Source organism: Toxorhynchites rutilus, chromosome 2 (genome assembly GCF_029784135.1).
Source record: "Toxorhynchites rutilus septentrionalis strain SRP chromosome 2, ASM2978413v1, whole genome shotgun sequence".
Classification (NCBI taxonomy): Eukaryota; Metazoa; Arthropoda; class Insecta; order Diptera; family Culicidae; genus Toxorhynchites; species Toxorhynchites rutilus.
In genome coordinates this window covers 259,853,217-259,868,610 of record NC_073745.1, presented here as the reverse complement: position 1 = coordinate 259,868,610, position 15,394 = coordinate 259,853,217, and the positions used below count along the sequence as shown (strand labels likewise).

The 15,394-nt window shown below is 40.0% G+C and overlaps 1 protein-coding gene across 2 annotated transcripts; it reads left to right on the top strand.

Moving 5' to 3' along the window:
* Window positions 1-363: 363 nt before the first annotated feature.
* Window positions 364-13,919, top strand: LOC129770742 (adenosine deaminase 2-like). 2 transcript variants are annotated; one of them, XM_055773778.1, is made up of 3 exons: window positions 364-476; window positions 11,808-13,104; window positions 13,166-13,919. In XM_055773778.1, the coding sequence occupies exons 2-3, from the start codon at window positions 11,977-11,979 to the stop codon at window positions 13,607-13,609; spliced, it is 1,572 nt and encodes a 523-aa protein (XP_055629753.1). In that variant the 5' UTR covers window positions 364-476; window positions 11,808-11,976; the 3' UTR covers window positions 13,610-13,919. The 2 variants fall into 2 exon arrangements, with proteins under 2 accessions (XP_055629753.1, XP_055629752.1); XM_055773777.1 differs by lacking the exon at window positions 364-476 and adding an exon at window positions 641-894.
* The last annotated feature ends 1,475 nt before the right edge of the window (window positions 13,920-15,394 follow it).

The window sequence follows — 15,394 nt, the reverse complement described above, 5'->3', positions numbered from 1 at the left end:
TCGAGATAACACAAGATCTCGACGTTTCATGCCATTTTAAGACATCTGGCATCAAACTTTTTTTTCGAAAACCCCGAATTACCTTGGGTGATTTTTCGATTTTGAAACAACTCAAACATTGACCGCTTTGCGCCACTCTCCCTCAAGTTCGATTGAGCTGAAATTTGACATAGGGTGTTTTTTCGAGTGGTGAGCATTTTGTATAGGGTAACTTTTTGAAATTGTAGGGTCGATTTTTTCCCATACAACAACTAATTTTCCCACACAATAGTCATCTCAAAATCTACCTAATTGCACAACGCGCGGTCGCGTTTCGCCTCCCGACGACTGTTACACACAAATACGTCATTGTTCCGTCGTTCTGCCACGCCGTTGATAAGCTAACGCGCAGCCTCTCGGTTTCGATTTATAAAGCGCGCTCATCAGCCGGTACATCACCCATTGAACTCGACTCGTGTCGGCGTGAGTGAAAGCAGGTAGGTCAATACGCTGGTGCACATAAACGCCCGGAATCATTGGATAACACATCGAACGGTGGTTTCATCTAGAAAAGCTATTCCATCGAAATGACCGGTTTTCGCGGAACCATTCCGCCGAAGCCACAGAACCAGCTTAATTCATGCACGTAGCAATTGATGTTCGTTTAGTGATTCGAGAAGTTCAAAAGTTCAATAGTTTCCAATAAGATTTGCTGCCATGCGCTGATTGGTTCGGAATTATTTGGTGCAAGTGAATTTTATGTTGAGCAGATCTGCAGTTGCCGGTGGATAGTCGCAATATGTGGGCATCGCGCCCAGATGAAAGTGAGAAACTGTTTGCGTAGGATATACAATTCATCGCTTTGATCCCAGGGTAGACAGCGTTTGGTAGTCTGTCGGAAATTCGCAAACAAAGGTAACGCTTAATAGTGTTGTAAAAGTGAAGTGATTAGATGGTGATTAATCGCGTTCCTTGTTGACACATGTTCGTTCCTGTTTTGATTGTGTATTCATAATAAATCGTGTGGTTGAATGGCTGCTCACTATACTCAGTAAACAATGTGATCGGTCAGAAACCTCAATTATGCTTCTCATTCAAGTGCTGTGCGATAAGCATGGGGAGGGTGACGGTATGTCATAATTATGAGAGGAATTGTATTTAACATTGATGGATGTTAACGCGAGTATGTAGCAGTTCCACGCCAAATTGTTCAACATCCAGTTACCGTATGCGACTAGGACGAATCCCTTGACGTTCTGGGGGGCCGGTAATGTCACTTTTCGTTATGAAATGACCAATTCTGGATTTTTTTTCTCTTGATACAAACGTTTTGACGATTGGTCATTGAGTATTTGTAGGTGATGTGTGTTGATTTAGTTCAAGGCCCTTCATAAAGAATCTTCATAAACTTAATTATCTTTGATCGTGGTAACATCTTTAACACTCCTACACTCGCGCGAAAAATCGTAATTTGTGTACTCTGGACTCTGCGCGTCTCTGTGATATTGCTATTGTGTGTTTTCAGGCGTTATTGGTATTTATTCAAAGAAAAAAATATAATTGAGTGAAAAACTCCAGAAAATATTTTTTCTTTAACTTCATTCAGTATTAATAGTCATTTAATTCAGCCACCTCATTGATGCTCGGTCTGTCACATCTATACGCGAGTATAGGAAGGTTAAGTACGTTTTAGCCCAGAAAAAACCCGCAAATTCCCAATTGGAGGACTTTTAGGAGGTAATCCGAGTGATCGTATATGACAATATCGAATGTGGGACTTATTTTTTAGCGTTGTATCTTGGGTTCTTGTCTGTTGGAAGATTTTTTTCTATTCCGGTCTACAATGATCAAATCGATTTTTGGATGCACCGCAACCAGTCATGGTTTATGATTTATTTACAAGAGCGGAACATGCACCACCATCGACGTTGCTAATCCACGGCTGCAATATTCGCTGGAACCGTGTGACCCAAAATATTGTGTAGTTTGCCAGAGATCCTAAGAATTGTTTCATTCATTCTCTCTGGAAATGGAATTATCCCGAAGACACTGAAAAAAGTACCAGAAGGATTCGATTGCAAATGCTTCTCGACCGGTACCCTATTAATCGGCTTTTAGCTATTGACGGCGATCGTGCTGTGGTTTGATGAGGTTCCTGACAAAAATTACTGGCTTCGACGTCGTTTATTACTAGCCGCCCGTATAGTAGGATTTACTGATTTCGTAGTAGCTGTACATTAACCTTTTCATAGTATAAATTAAATAAATTCACCTTCCTTTGGAACAAAAAGAATCAGCGTAACACGATATGTAACGAAAACTTAGCCGGTACACCCATACCTCGCTTTACGGCCTAGATACGTTCCACGGAATTCGGCACAAAGCGAAAAGCCGTATAAGTAATCAATTATTCTAATACAAATTCATACAAATTTAATCAGATCGGTTCCAAATTTGTTAAATATGTAACATGGTTTATCATTCAAAATGCATTTTATCCTTTTATTTTTATTCTGTTTGAATAAAAAATTAAATACATTTAAATTCATCTCATTTAAATTAAAAATACATACATAACATAAACATAAAACATACAATACATACGACATAATACATAAAAATCAACAATAATCTATAAACAAAAATGAAACAGCTTCATGTTATACCTACCTAATTTGTATGTTGCTTAAGTTATTGTCTCGAAAATATTTTTCACTTCTGTACAAAAGTGATTTTTGAACCACTCCTCAATTATTTTTTTTGCCATTATAACGAAACATTTTAGGCCGTTTTAGCGAAATGCCTTATAGAGAGCTGCCGTATAGCGAGGTATGGGTGTACTGTGAGTGAATGCGCGTGAAACCGGCCTCAACAACAAGCTGTCTATAAAGTGTTAGAAAAATTTCTCAGATACCAGAACAAACGATGAAAACAAACATTACAGAAAGTTTAGAAGGAATTTAACAGTATAAATATTTGCTAGCGGACAAGGGCACTGGAGTGCAAACGATTGCACGATGCAATAAATGCCAATACGATTGTTAAATTATTCCTCAACATTAACATGTACTGTTTATTGTTCGCTTTTTAGAGCGACATTGCTGCACTGAGCTTATGAATATCGAAGTAGTTTTTCAGTATCTCTTAGTCGTCGTGCACAAATTACGTAACGTGAGAAGGAAGGGAGGGGAGTCGAGGCGTTACTTACTGTGTATTATAGGAAATAGGAAATTGCGTTTCGTGGGGTTGGGGGAGCTGGTCCAAAATCCGGATTTTAAGCGTTACGTAATTTGTTACTTCACCAACGCTCCCAAAACACCTTTTCCAAATAGATAATCCGCAAATTATGCTTAACACCTTTCGCTGAACGGCATCAGCAAATCTGATACGAATCGATTGTGTGGTTACGGGAACGGTGACAGCCGGTGTGAAATAAATTTTCACCTCCATTTTTCCCACCGAAAAACACAGCTCTCATACCGGACAAACTATGCCAAAATGAGGAATAAGCTTTCCCAACAAACGAATATAAATATTGTATGATTTTATGAGCTTATTTATGACGTTTAACTAACAAAACATTGAGTCAAGTTCTGTTCTCCATATGGTCGTCCCTATCCGTAAATAATTTTACTTCCATGTTTACACAGCACGGTCGTCCCGACCCGCACTCTTGTCATTATATTTTTTTCATACGGTCGTCCTGAGCCGTACTTTTTGTGCGCGGTCGTCCCTACCCGCATATAATTTTACTTCCTTTTCCAAACAGCACGGTCGTCCCGATTCGTACTCTTATCATTATAATTTTTTTATATGGTCGTCCCAATCCGCATTTTTTAAAAAATTTTTTGTACTCACGCTGTCAATCATAGACGTTTGTGCGGTCGCCTCGATCCTCGCTTATCCACTTTCATTATACCGTTTCATCATACGGTCGTTCCGATCCGTACTGATTATAAAAGTTTTATAACATTTATGTATATTTAAAAAATATTTTTAAAAAAGTGGAACATATCGGTGTTGATAATTTGTTCGTTTTCCTTGTACATCTTTAGAGTAACTCTTATTATTAATATATGACCCATAATTTTGATTTTCAATGCGTTGCTGCGAAGTAATAAGTTAGTAATAATGCAATGGAGCTACGAGACTGTTGTGCATCAGTACTTATATTTTAATATCACCTACTAAACATAGAAACATAATTTATAAAAAAAAATGTTTTGTTACCCTATAGCAACCGAAGTATTGAGCAACTGGCAACAAGCTTCAATTTTGCTGTCATTCGAGTCAACCTGCAGTTTAACATGGAGCATTAGAATTTCTGCCAATCATACTGTTTAATTTATACTTTTTCAAACGTACCATTTACTTACTGATAATCTTCATGCTTCCCATGGTAGAATAGTTCTGCTACTTGTAGTCTTCCGCTAACGGGGTAGTCCCGGGCTGACCACTCATGTCTTCATGTACTTTCGAGTTGTTCGAGGTTCTACTGCCCTTATGCACACATACAAACTTTAATAAAAAAAAAACAAACAACTTTTTTCTAATTTCTGCTTGAAATATTTCACACACGGTGGGAATCACACCAAATGCACTTCGGAAACGTGCAACATTAGTGTCACTTAATTCCCACACGGTTTCCGATTATCCCGTTCAATCCTCGCTCTTAGCAGGTTCCCAAAATGTGTGCCCATGAGCGTTCGCGGGATAATCGGAGACCGCCTGAAGCCAAGCGGTGACTACCTCCTGATAAGATGGCGGAAAAGTGTGCCCAGTGCCCGGCCCACTCAATCGCTAAACTGACAATGCCCGTGTTGCCAGAACAGGGCATGCCATACAGTAATTTTTTTTAAAGGAAAACATGAAAAACTTGTTGTTATGATAAGTCTTTCGCTCTAGCAGTGCGCTTCTTCCGATGTATCGGTGACTTGTTGGTAATTGTATGGGCTATCCATATAATTTTTGTTCAGAATGATGAAATAAATGTTGTAATTTGCGTAATTCGTATTTTTTAGTTGTTTTGATAAAATAAAAATTGTTCAAAAAATAAAAAGCCTAGCTGGAATTTTGACGGGAGGTCTGGGAGATTGAATAGTAATTAAGTATAGAACATCTTAATAATACTGAACTTTCAGTTCCTGTCAAATGTCTCTTGTCTCTTGTGACTCTTATGATTTAGAACGCTAGCAATAATTGACGAAAAAATGTGGTTCGTTCATTTATTCAATATCAATATTATTTATTTGATTATTTTTGCCATTGATAACAATGCTTTCCCTATGGAGTGGAGTGTTAAAAGAAAAGCTTATGTTCATCCTAATCGTTGGACCATTTAGAATTTATCCACATGTCCCAGTGTATGAGAAGCAATCATTTCCATTTCTAAATTATTAGAAACCCATCGAACATACTGTTCCTGTCGTTTGATATTTCGACCCGTTGTCTTGGTGCGTTTTAAATACGTATATGGGAATCTTACTTCGCCTTTGTGAGAATGAGTTTCGGGGGCGCCTGTAATGTCACTTTACGTTATAAAGTGTGGTCACTGGTTGTTTTTCTCCTGCTACAAACGTTTTGGCGTTCGGTCAGTAAGTGTTGGTAGGTGCTGTGTGTGCTTCATTAAATTAATTATCTTTGCTCGTGATAACATCCTAAAGTTCGTTTTTGCCCAGAAAAACTCACAAATTATCAATTTATTATTTCAAACGATTGTGATCAACCTCTCTCTTTCATGATTCAATTAAACAATCCCTCTACCGGTTTCTTCTGTACTGTTACATATACCTTCCCCTTATCCATTTAGTGACCAGCTAGCGACCGGACGGCTCGATAAATAATAGGACGCACCGTGTCAGTTTCCGTACCATTAGGTGGAGAGTGTTTGTGTATGATTGAATCACATACAAGCATTTTTGATTTTATGGGTTGTTACCATCAGTACTAATAAAGTATGGCCTGTGACTACAGCGTGATAAATTATGTGCATTTGCAATCAGGACATAAATTTCGACACATGGTCAACTTGGATATTGTTCTCGCGAGAAAGCGAAAAAGTTGTTTATTTGGTCTGCGTTAAATTTTCTCGAGCGAACATGGATTTCATCAACAATCAACCCAATTTGTTTTGGTTCTGTAACAATTGCACCACAATCATGAAATCGAAACATGTTCGTGATGCGTTCGCCACTTTGTATGATGCATTTCTCAAATTGAGCGAAACACATCGTACTGCTCTAGAAGGAATCCAATCAGAGTTGGTGATGAACCGAGAGCAAGTGGAACTATTATCAACAAAAGTCTCCACTGCTCCTACAACTCCCAAGCCGTGACCGAGCCTGAAAAGACCAGCTATGAAAAGATCCGTTGGTACTGCGGAGCTTGAATCTACACAGCTGCCTAAAATGTCGTGCGGTAGGAGAAAAACAACAACATCCATCCCTGTTGTTCCTCCAGAACCTGAAAACTGCTGGGTTTACATATCCCGAATAGATCCGAAAACCACTGAAGACGACATACTCTCGCTAGTTGCCGAATGTATTCCATGTAACGAGCCCATCATTGTTAGGAAGTTGGTGAAAAAAGACGCTGATCTGAATTCTATGCGTTTCATCTAGTTTAAAATTGGAATCGACGAAAAATATCGGGAAGTGGCTCTTTGTGCTGACACGTGGCCTGTATACTTTCGCAAGTTTGTTGACCATCAAGATCGAAATACTCAGTCGGGGTTCTTCAAAACGCCACGGCTGAAGTAGCAACGAAGATCAGACGAGGAGAAAATACAGCCAGCGAGTTCATATCAGCAACAATCCACAATGTTCGTACAACCGGGATGCAATACCCTGACAATTGCCTCCCAACCTGACAATTGTCATCACTCGTACCTGCCTCACACCGTTCGAACTTTCAGCCATCTAACATTGACCGACCAGCTTGATGATGACCTTCAACTACTGGAACGCATGAATAACAGCAACATGGAATCCCCTAACCCGTCCAACTCAGTCGAGCTCTGCAGCCTGTATCAGAACAGCCGTCCCGGTCCTGTTGTTGAGTCTGGGGGAGGGGTCTTCCAACGTGCCATCCTAGGCGAGTATACTTCAATTGGGAACCCTTCACGACCTGATCTGCCTTTGATTTCTAGCGGGGGCGACAACATTACTACAAATGGTATATGGCTGTACTACCAAAACGTACGCGGCCTGAGGAAGAAAATTGACGATCTCTTTGTGGCAGTAAGCGATTGCAATTACGACGTCATCATGTTGACCGAAACTGGACTTGACGACAGTATCAACTCCCTTCAGCTATTTGGTGCTGAGTTCAACGTTTTTCGTTGCGACCGTAGCCCTTCTAAGGGTGCTCATACACTGTTTGACCGAAGCCAAATATTTGACTCTTTTTGACAGATAAATTTTGTCCAACGTGTACTGATCAAATATATTCTACACAAAACACGACAAGCAAATATTCAATTATTGGATGCCTAAAATATTTTTTTCAGTCTGTTCTTCGAACCTGTCGGTATATGATTAGGTTACCTTGAATATTTCAGTTGATTTTTTCCATGTTCGGTGTTTGATATTGTTTACTACTGTTGAAAATTGAAGAGTGGCAAACAAAATAGTGTTTGTACAAATATCAAATCAAACCTTATCTGTCAAAAAATATCAAATATTTGACCTCCGGGCAAACAGTGTACGGCCACCTTAACAGTTCTAAGCGCAGATTCGGTGGAGTTCTCATCGCAGTAGCTCGTCGTTTCACTGCTGTAGCAGTTCAAACGAGAAATGGAGGTTGCTTAGAACAGATTTGTGTCTCTACTACCATACGTGGGAAAAGGATGTCACTTTGCGTAGTATACATTCCTCCCGACCGCAGTCGTGACGTGGAGGCTTATGATTCATATTTAGCTTGTGTGCGCGAGTTGTGTGACCGTGCCTCCTCTGATGACACAGTTTTCATATGTGGTGATTACAATCAGCCTCATATTGCGTGGGAACTGCATGCCGATTCTGTTGTTGACCTGAACCCCTCGTTGACCACCGCTGCGAGTGCTGCTCTATTAGATGGAGTCACCTTTCTCGATCTCCAGCAACGCAACTCCATTCGCAATTTTCGTGGCCGCACATTGGATCTGGTTTTATGCGCACCCGACATTAACATAGCTATTAGCGAATCCGTATCGCCTAATGGTGGATGGTGGATCTGTACCATTCACCATTAGAACTGTCGTTATCAGCCACAGGTGGAGTAGTGTCGGCTGCTGAGGATCGTAACGAAGCTGAAAAACCGTTGAATTACTCTAAAATTGATTTCACTGCATTCAACGATTTTCTGTGTAGCTACGATTGGGGTGTCCTTGATCAAGACGTTAACAATATGGCGACGCGCTTTTGCGAAATTGTCTGTAGCTGGCTAGTAACAAATACTCTACGAAAAAAACCTCAGATGTCTCCAGCATGGAGTACTCCACTCCTACGCATTCTGAGGCGCGCCAAAAATTCCTACCAACGCAGGTTGCGTCGTCGACGAACTTTTGAAACAAAACACAACTTTCAACTCGCTAGCAAGTCATACCGAAGTCTTAACGCAACTCTCTACCAATCATACGTACTTTATGTCCAGACGAACTTGCGCAGGATTCCAAGAAGTTTCTGGAAGTTTGTAAACTCCAAGCGGCCGATGCAGCTACCCCGATGTAGCTGTTTGCAGCCGATGCAGCTACCCCGTCCGAAGCCGAATGTGCTGCAGCTAATGTTCCGGAGGCCTTAATAGACTTGCGGTGATTCGCTGTTACTCCACAGATGATTGTGAGATGTTGAAACGGCCAACAGTTGCTGGCCCAGATGGCATTCCAGCAATAGTTTTCTGTCGCTGTGCTTCAGCTTTGGCTTTGCTACTCTCCCATATCTACACTGCTTCGCTGGATCAAGGAATTTTTCCAGATGTGTGGAAGCACTCCTATATGTTTCCCGTCTTCAAAAAAGGAGATAAGTGCAACGTGATCAACTATCGCGGGATAACCAGCCTTCCTGCCGCATCTAAGCTATTTGAGATGATCGTGAACGATGTTGTCCTCTTCGAAGTGAAGAGCTATATCTCACCAATACAACATGGTTTTATGCCAGGACGCTCGGTTAGTATAAATCTTCTAGAGTTCTCATCGTTTTGTGTCAACCGCCTTGAAGAGGGAGCTCAAGTTGATGCTATTTATACCGACATAAAAGCCGCTTTAGACCGAATTGACCACGGCATCCTGTTGAGTAAACTATCTCGTCCTGGTGCTTCTGAAGGATTCATCTACTGGCTGAGGTCATTCCTTTCTGGAAGGACGCTCCGTGTTAAGCTCCTGTCTCACACTTCATACTCGTTTGCTGTTTGTTCGGGAGTTACACAAGGCAGCAATCTAAGGCCACTGCTGTTCGCGATATTTTACAACGACGTGTCGCTTATTCTCGCATCCGGCGGTGTATCGATCTACGCAGACGATTTGAAGATCTATCTGGCTATCGAAACTCTCGAGGATTGCCTTCGGTTGCAGAGCTTGCCTAACCAGTTCGTATGTTGGTGCCGGCTGAACAAAATTACCATCAGCATTACTAAGTGTGTGATCATGAGTTTTTATCGAAAAAGACAGCCAATTATATTTGAGTACATGATTGATGATATCATCTTGGAGAGAGTAAGTCAGATCAACGACTTGGGTGTAGCACTCGACCCTAAACTCACCTTCGACGCACACCGCTCTGTTCTGATCTCTAAAGCTAATCGTCAGCTTGGTTTCATTTCAAGAATATCTAGGGACTTCACCGATCCTTACTGCCTGAAGTCACTCTACTGTTCTCTTGTAAGACTAATTCTTGAAACCGCATCGGTAGTTTGGAACCCTTATCAACACATGTGGAGCATCAGAATTGAAAGAATTCAGAAACGCTTCATCCGTAGAGCGCTTAGGCATCTACCTTGGCGTGATCCACGGAACTTGCCGCCATATATAGCCAGATGTCGATTACTGAATCTGGATACGCTTGAACGTCGTAGGCGTATTCAACAAGCCACTTTCGTTGCCAAACTGATTTGTGGTGAATTAGATGCACCTAACTTTAAACTCAAACAAATAAACAAATTAACAAATAAGAATAAACCAACCATCTACAGCTGCTTCCATAAAACCAGGGCTCTTTTCAGAGTCATCAAAACTTTCACTAAGGAATTATTTTTAAAAGTTCGATGCTTCTAAAGTAATATCCGAAACAATAAAAAGCAAACTGTTTTATATAGCTTGTGAGCTTGAATTTGGAAGTTTTGGTTTTTGGCTGTTTTGTTACTATTCCCGATGGAACATTCAATTTCCCACTATTTCCGATTGATTTCGTGTATTATTGCTGGAATAAAAGTCTTAGAATTGCATGAAACGTCCAGAATCGCTGTAATCTCGAAAAAAAATTGGTCAAAAATTGACATTTGGCATCAAAAATTGTTTTTTTTTCGAAATTACAGTGCATCTCGACGTTTATGCAATTTGAACACATTTGACATAACAATTTTTTCCGAAAACCACTATTTCCTCTACCCTTGGGTGATTTTTCGGTTTTCAAAAAACTTTTACGGCTGTGCGACACTAGTAAATGAAGTCCGATTGAGCTGATATTTTGCATAGGGTAGTTTTTCGTGAGAATCAACATTTTTAATCAAGTCCCATTTGAAAATTTGAGATGTCCATTTTCATTCGCACTCTAATGTTCATATGCCAAAACATCATTCACGATCTAACAGTCATCCATCTGTTAACCAGATTGCGGCGGTGGCGGGGCGTCCAAAATGTTTTTTTCTTAGGGCCGAGAGTTTAGGTTGAGTTTTCCCAATTCGTATTTTTTCAAGGCTGAAGTTGAATGAACTGAAAAAGTTTCAAGCCTCTATTACTACAACATAACATTATCATCATCACCGAGATATTTAGGCCTATGGACATTTAAGGTCAGGAATTGACAAATTGTGTAGAAATAAAATAAAAATACATCACAATCATACGAAAATCGAAATCAGCAGCACCATCGACAGCACCAAAAGTTTGTTTCAGAGCCATCCAAATTTAAAAAAAAAATTCAAAAAAATGCTAAATAGATTTTTCCAAGCACAAGCCACAACCTCATTTGAAAAAATCGAACAAATGAAAATAAAACGATATATTTAAATTGACCTTAGTGTAGTGCTACGTTTCTCCAGTTTTGTGCCCAACATTATCCACCCTTTTTATTTTTGATCTTCCAACAGATAACAGGTGTAGACGACATTGACCAATATATAATTGAATATTAGATTTTGCTAACAGAAAATGAAAACCGACAAAGAAAACTACTTTGTGTATCATAAATGCCGCTTTGTTTAATACTTCAATAGCATTAATTTGGCAATAAATTCATTTGTTTGTTTTATTTAAATTGTAATTGAAAAAAAAACTATATGCAGTTTTTAATTAATTATTATTTGTAATTAATTACTTTTAATAAAACCTATCAAAAGTAACGGTGGCTGGCCCTAGTTTTCCCAATGTGATGAGCGTATATATGTAGCTTCGGAAGACCAAGTGTTAAAATCTAAGCAAATGCCGATTGAAATTTTCAAGATAGTCGAACGGCTAAATGCAATTTACGTTTACCTCTCACCATCCTGAAACAACCTGGTTATCGTTGATAGAAGAAAAGATTCATAGTTCCTACCCGGATACAGATATAAAACGAATCGTGATGTAATCAAAATCGGATTATATTTCTTCATAAATCTCTACCAATTAATACGTCCTGTTATCTTATATTTCCCAGCTATTCCATCACCTAGATTAGATAGCAAGTATTGCTAGTTCCGTTCAATCAGCTGCTACCACGTGCAAAAGCCCCTCCGCCTGGTGATTGAATCAGATAAAACCCAACTCCACCCCCGACGGTTCATCAGTATTAAAAGAGACTGCAAGGCAAATCAAAGTGGTGAAAAATGAAGTACCTTCTGCTCTCGTTGCACTTCCTATTCTGCGTAAAACTATACGAAGCAAAAGTAGTAATCACAGCGGATACTACGGGGCCATTCGTCCACAAACGACCATCTTTGGATACCTACAACCAGCAAAGGCAACATGTCATCGAAAAACAAGAACGGCGCTTTCTGGGCGCTGATTTGATGCTGACCAACGACGAGAAGATTGTCAATAGCCACATTATGAAACTGAAGAGGGCCGAAATGGATGAAGGGTTTAAAGACAGCTTTCAATTCATTCCGGCACGCCATATCTTCGAGAAATTGGATCAGTTGAACAGTTCGAAGCTTTTTCAATTAATTCGACGAATACCGAAGGGAGCGGTGCTGCATGCTCACGATACTGCAATCGGAAGTACCGATTTGCTGATTAATGCTACGTACAGACCTAATCTATGGCAAAATGGTAGATTCGAGTCAAACACACCTCCGACTTTCGTATTTTCCAAAACAAAACCCGATGGAAAGGGTTGGGAACTTGTGTCGAAAGTTCGTAATGAAATGACGGCTGAGATTTACGACGAAAAACTGAGAGATTTATTTGGACTGTACACCAAGGATCCAATTAATACGTACAAAAGCATTAATGTCGTGTGGGATAAATTTCAACAGCTATTCACTACCATAGGACCAATTATTAATTATGAACCGGTATGGAGACAGTATTACTATGATTCCCTAAAAGAATTCTACGACGACCAGGTAAACTATCTGGAACTACGAGGGGTTCTTCCAGAGGTGTATGATCTCACCGGGAAGATTTATTCGCCAGAGGAAATTGTTCAAATATATGTTGAAGAGACGAAGAGGTTTATTCACAATTATCCAGATTTTATTGGAGCCAAATTTGTTTATGCTCCCCCACGTTTCGGAGACGACGATGTTTTCCGTGGTTTCATAAAAATTTTGAAAAGTTTGCACGAGAAGTTTCCCAAGTTTGTGGCTGGGTTCGACTTGGTTGGTCAGGAGGATACTGGGCGAGCACTGCTGGAATTCGTTCCTGAGCTGCTGAAGCTACCCGAGTCCATTCAGTTCTTCTTTCACTCAGGAGAGACCAATTGGTACGGAATGAAAACTGATGCAAATTTGGTAGGTATCACTTTGACCATTTATTTTAAAACACCCATAATGTGATATGATCTCTCTGCAGATTGATGCAATTCTGCTAGGGACCAAGCGTATCGGGCATGGTTTCGCATTGATCAAGCATCCTCTTCTACTGGAGGAAATCAAACAGAGACAGATTTGCGTTGAAATCAATCCCATATCCAATCAAGTGCTCAAACTGGTGGAAGACTACAGAAATCACCCGGCAGCGCTATTCTTCGCCGATGACTATCCCGTCGTTGTGTCCTCTGACGATCCATCCTTCTGGCGGGCAACTCCACTGAGTCACGATTTCTATATGGCCTTCGTGGGTATCGCTTCTGCTCAACATGATCTGCGAATGCTGAAGCAGTTGGCGATCAATTCGATTCAGTTCAGCGCTATGGACAAGGTTGACAAGGCTAGAGCCATGCGTAAATGGGAAAGTCTATGGAATGGGACAATGCAAACGCTTGCGTCCGATATTTCGAAGGGAAATCTGAAATAAATCTGCAATAATTGTTTGTCAATTTTCATTCATGACTATTGAGAAATTATTTCAAATGTTTGATTGTTCAGCTGGAAATATCTAGAATCTGAAATCCTATAGAAAAAATTATAGACCAAAATTTTAAATCCAAAAACCCGATCATCTCATGTTTGAAAAATAAAAAATGTAAACTCAGAAAAATGTAGATTTTTTTTATTCAAACATGGAATCCAGAATACGCACAATCTAAAATTTAAAAAAAGCTGTGATCCATGAATCCGAATCTAAGAACTCGGAAATCTAAAATACAAAAATTTAAAATCAGAAATTCTTAAATCTAAATCTGATATCCAAAAATCTTGAATCTACTATCCTAATATCTAAAGCCCTAAATTTAATATCGAAATACTTGAAATCCGAAATCCAAAAATTTGAGATCTAAAAATGCAGAATCTATATAAATAAAAAAGAATCGTCAAATGTGGGGCTAAGCGCAAAACTCGAGAGCGAATCGTAGAGCTGCCATTGTTTTGTTGTGTTCGTCTCCACTCGTAGAGAAATGCGTAGAAAACGACGAAAAAATGGGACAATAGACGTTGGAAACACGCGTTTGGAATAACGCACTTTGAACCTTTCCGGGTAAAGTATGTGTCCCATGTAATGGAGTAACATAGAACATGAATCTTGAATGAGAATTGTGTCTGACAATTATGTTTAATTATGATGATAAGTTTTTGGTAGAAGTAGTCGGACATTTAAAAACATGTAACATTTATTAAATAAGGTTAGAGACTACGTGATTAATCATTCAAATAATATAAAATAATAATTATCATTCCATTTTTATTGATTCGAAACTGCTTGCAGGTTTGCTAATCTTATAGAGTTAATTGTTACACACAACCGTAGATTTCGACACTGTTTTTTTTTTCCCAAAATATATTTTTTATTAAGGCACATGTGGCGTTAGCCTGACGGGGCCGGGAGTCCAATATTTTGACAAATTTTGTCTTACAACTATGTTAGTAATATGTAACCGATTACTCGCGGTTGGCTCGAGGTTAGTATTACAAGTGTTCTCATAATTGGTATGTTGCAGTCTTCGATGCTCTATACGTGTGCCCGACACGGGCTACTTCCTATTGGGATGCAGCTGACCATTAATCAGCAACGCTCCCTAGTCTGTACCCCATATCTAGCGTGGTGCGTCTTTCTCGACTCGAGGAATCCAGGATAGGATGGTCACTAGCCGGCGCAATCATCAGTTCGTGTAGAGTTGTCATGAGCGGTACAACCTTTGGCTCTTGTTGAATGATCAGTGGACTGCACAACCTTTGGCCCGTGTATCTGTAAAGAGTGTGTGTATGTATTGCCGCGACTAAGTAAAAGTTTATAGATCGGATAGGAGGGATATGAAACAGGGACACAACGAAGGAAACATCATTAAACGTTGACATCGGCGTTTCTGAGGAACAGGTATAGATGAAGCAGAAGATCAGGATCACGGCTACCTAAGATATCCCGGACGGGGATATCCGATTGTCTGCCTTTTGCTCTCAGTGCTCTAGAGAGCTGAGAGCGAGCAGCATGGAACCGGATACACGACCAGACAACATGCTCGATGTCGTGGTAGCCATCGCCACAATCAATAAGATTGTTTGCTGCGAGCCCAATGCGATAGAGATGCGCGTTTAGGTTGTAGTGATTGGACATAAGCCGAGATATCACGCGAATGAAATCACGACCTACATTCAATCCCTTGAACCATGCACTCGTCGAGACCTTAGGGATAATCGTGTGTAA

Coding starts and splice junctions, on each gene's coding strand:
- LOC129770742 (XM_055773778.1), top strand. CDS start 11,977: ATGAAGTACCTTCTGCTCTCGTTGCACTTCCTATTCTGCGTAAAACTA. Junction 13,105..13,165: donor TGAAAACTGATGCAAATTTG/GTAGGTATCACT, acceptor ATCTCTCTGCAG/ATTGATGCAATTCTGCTAGG.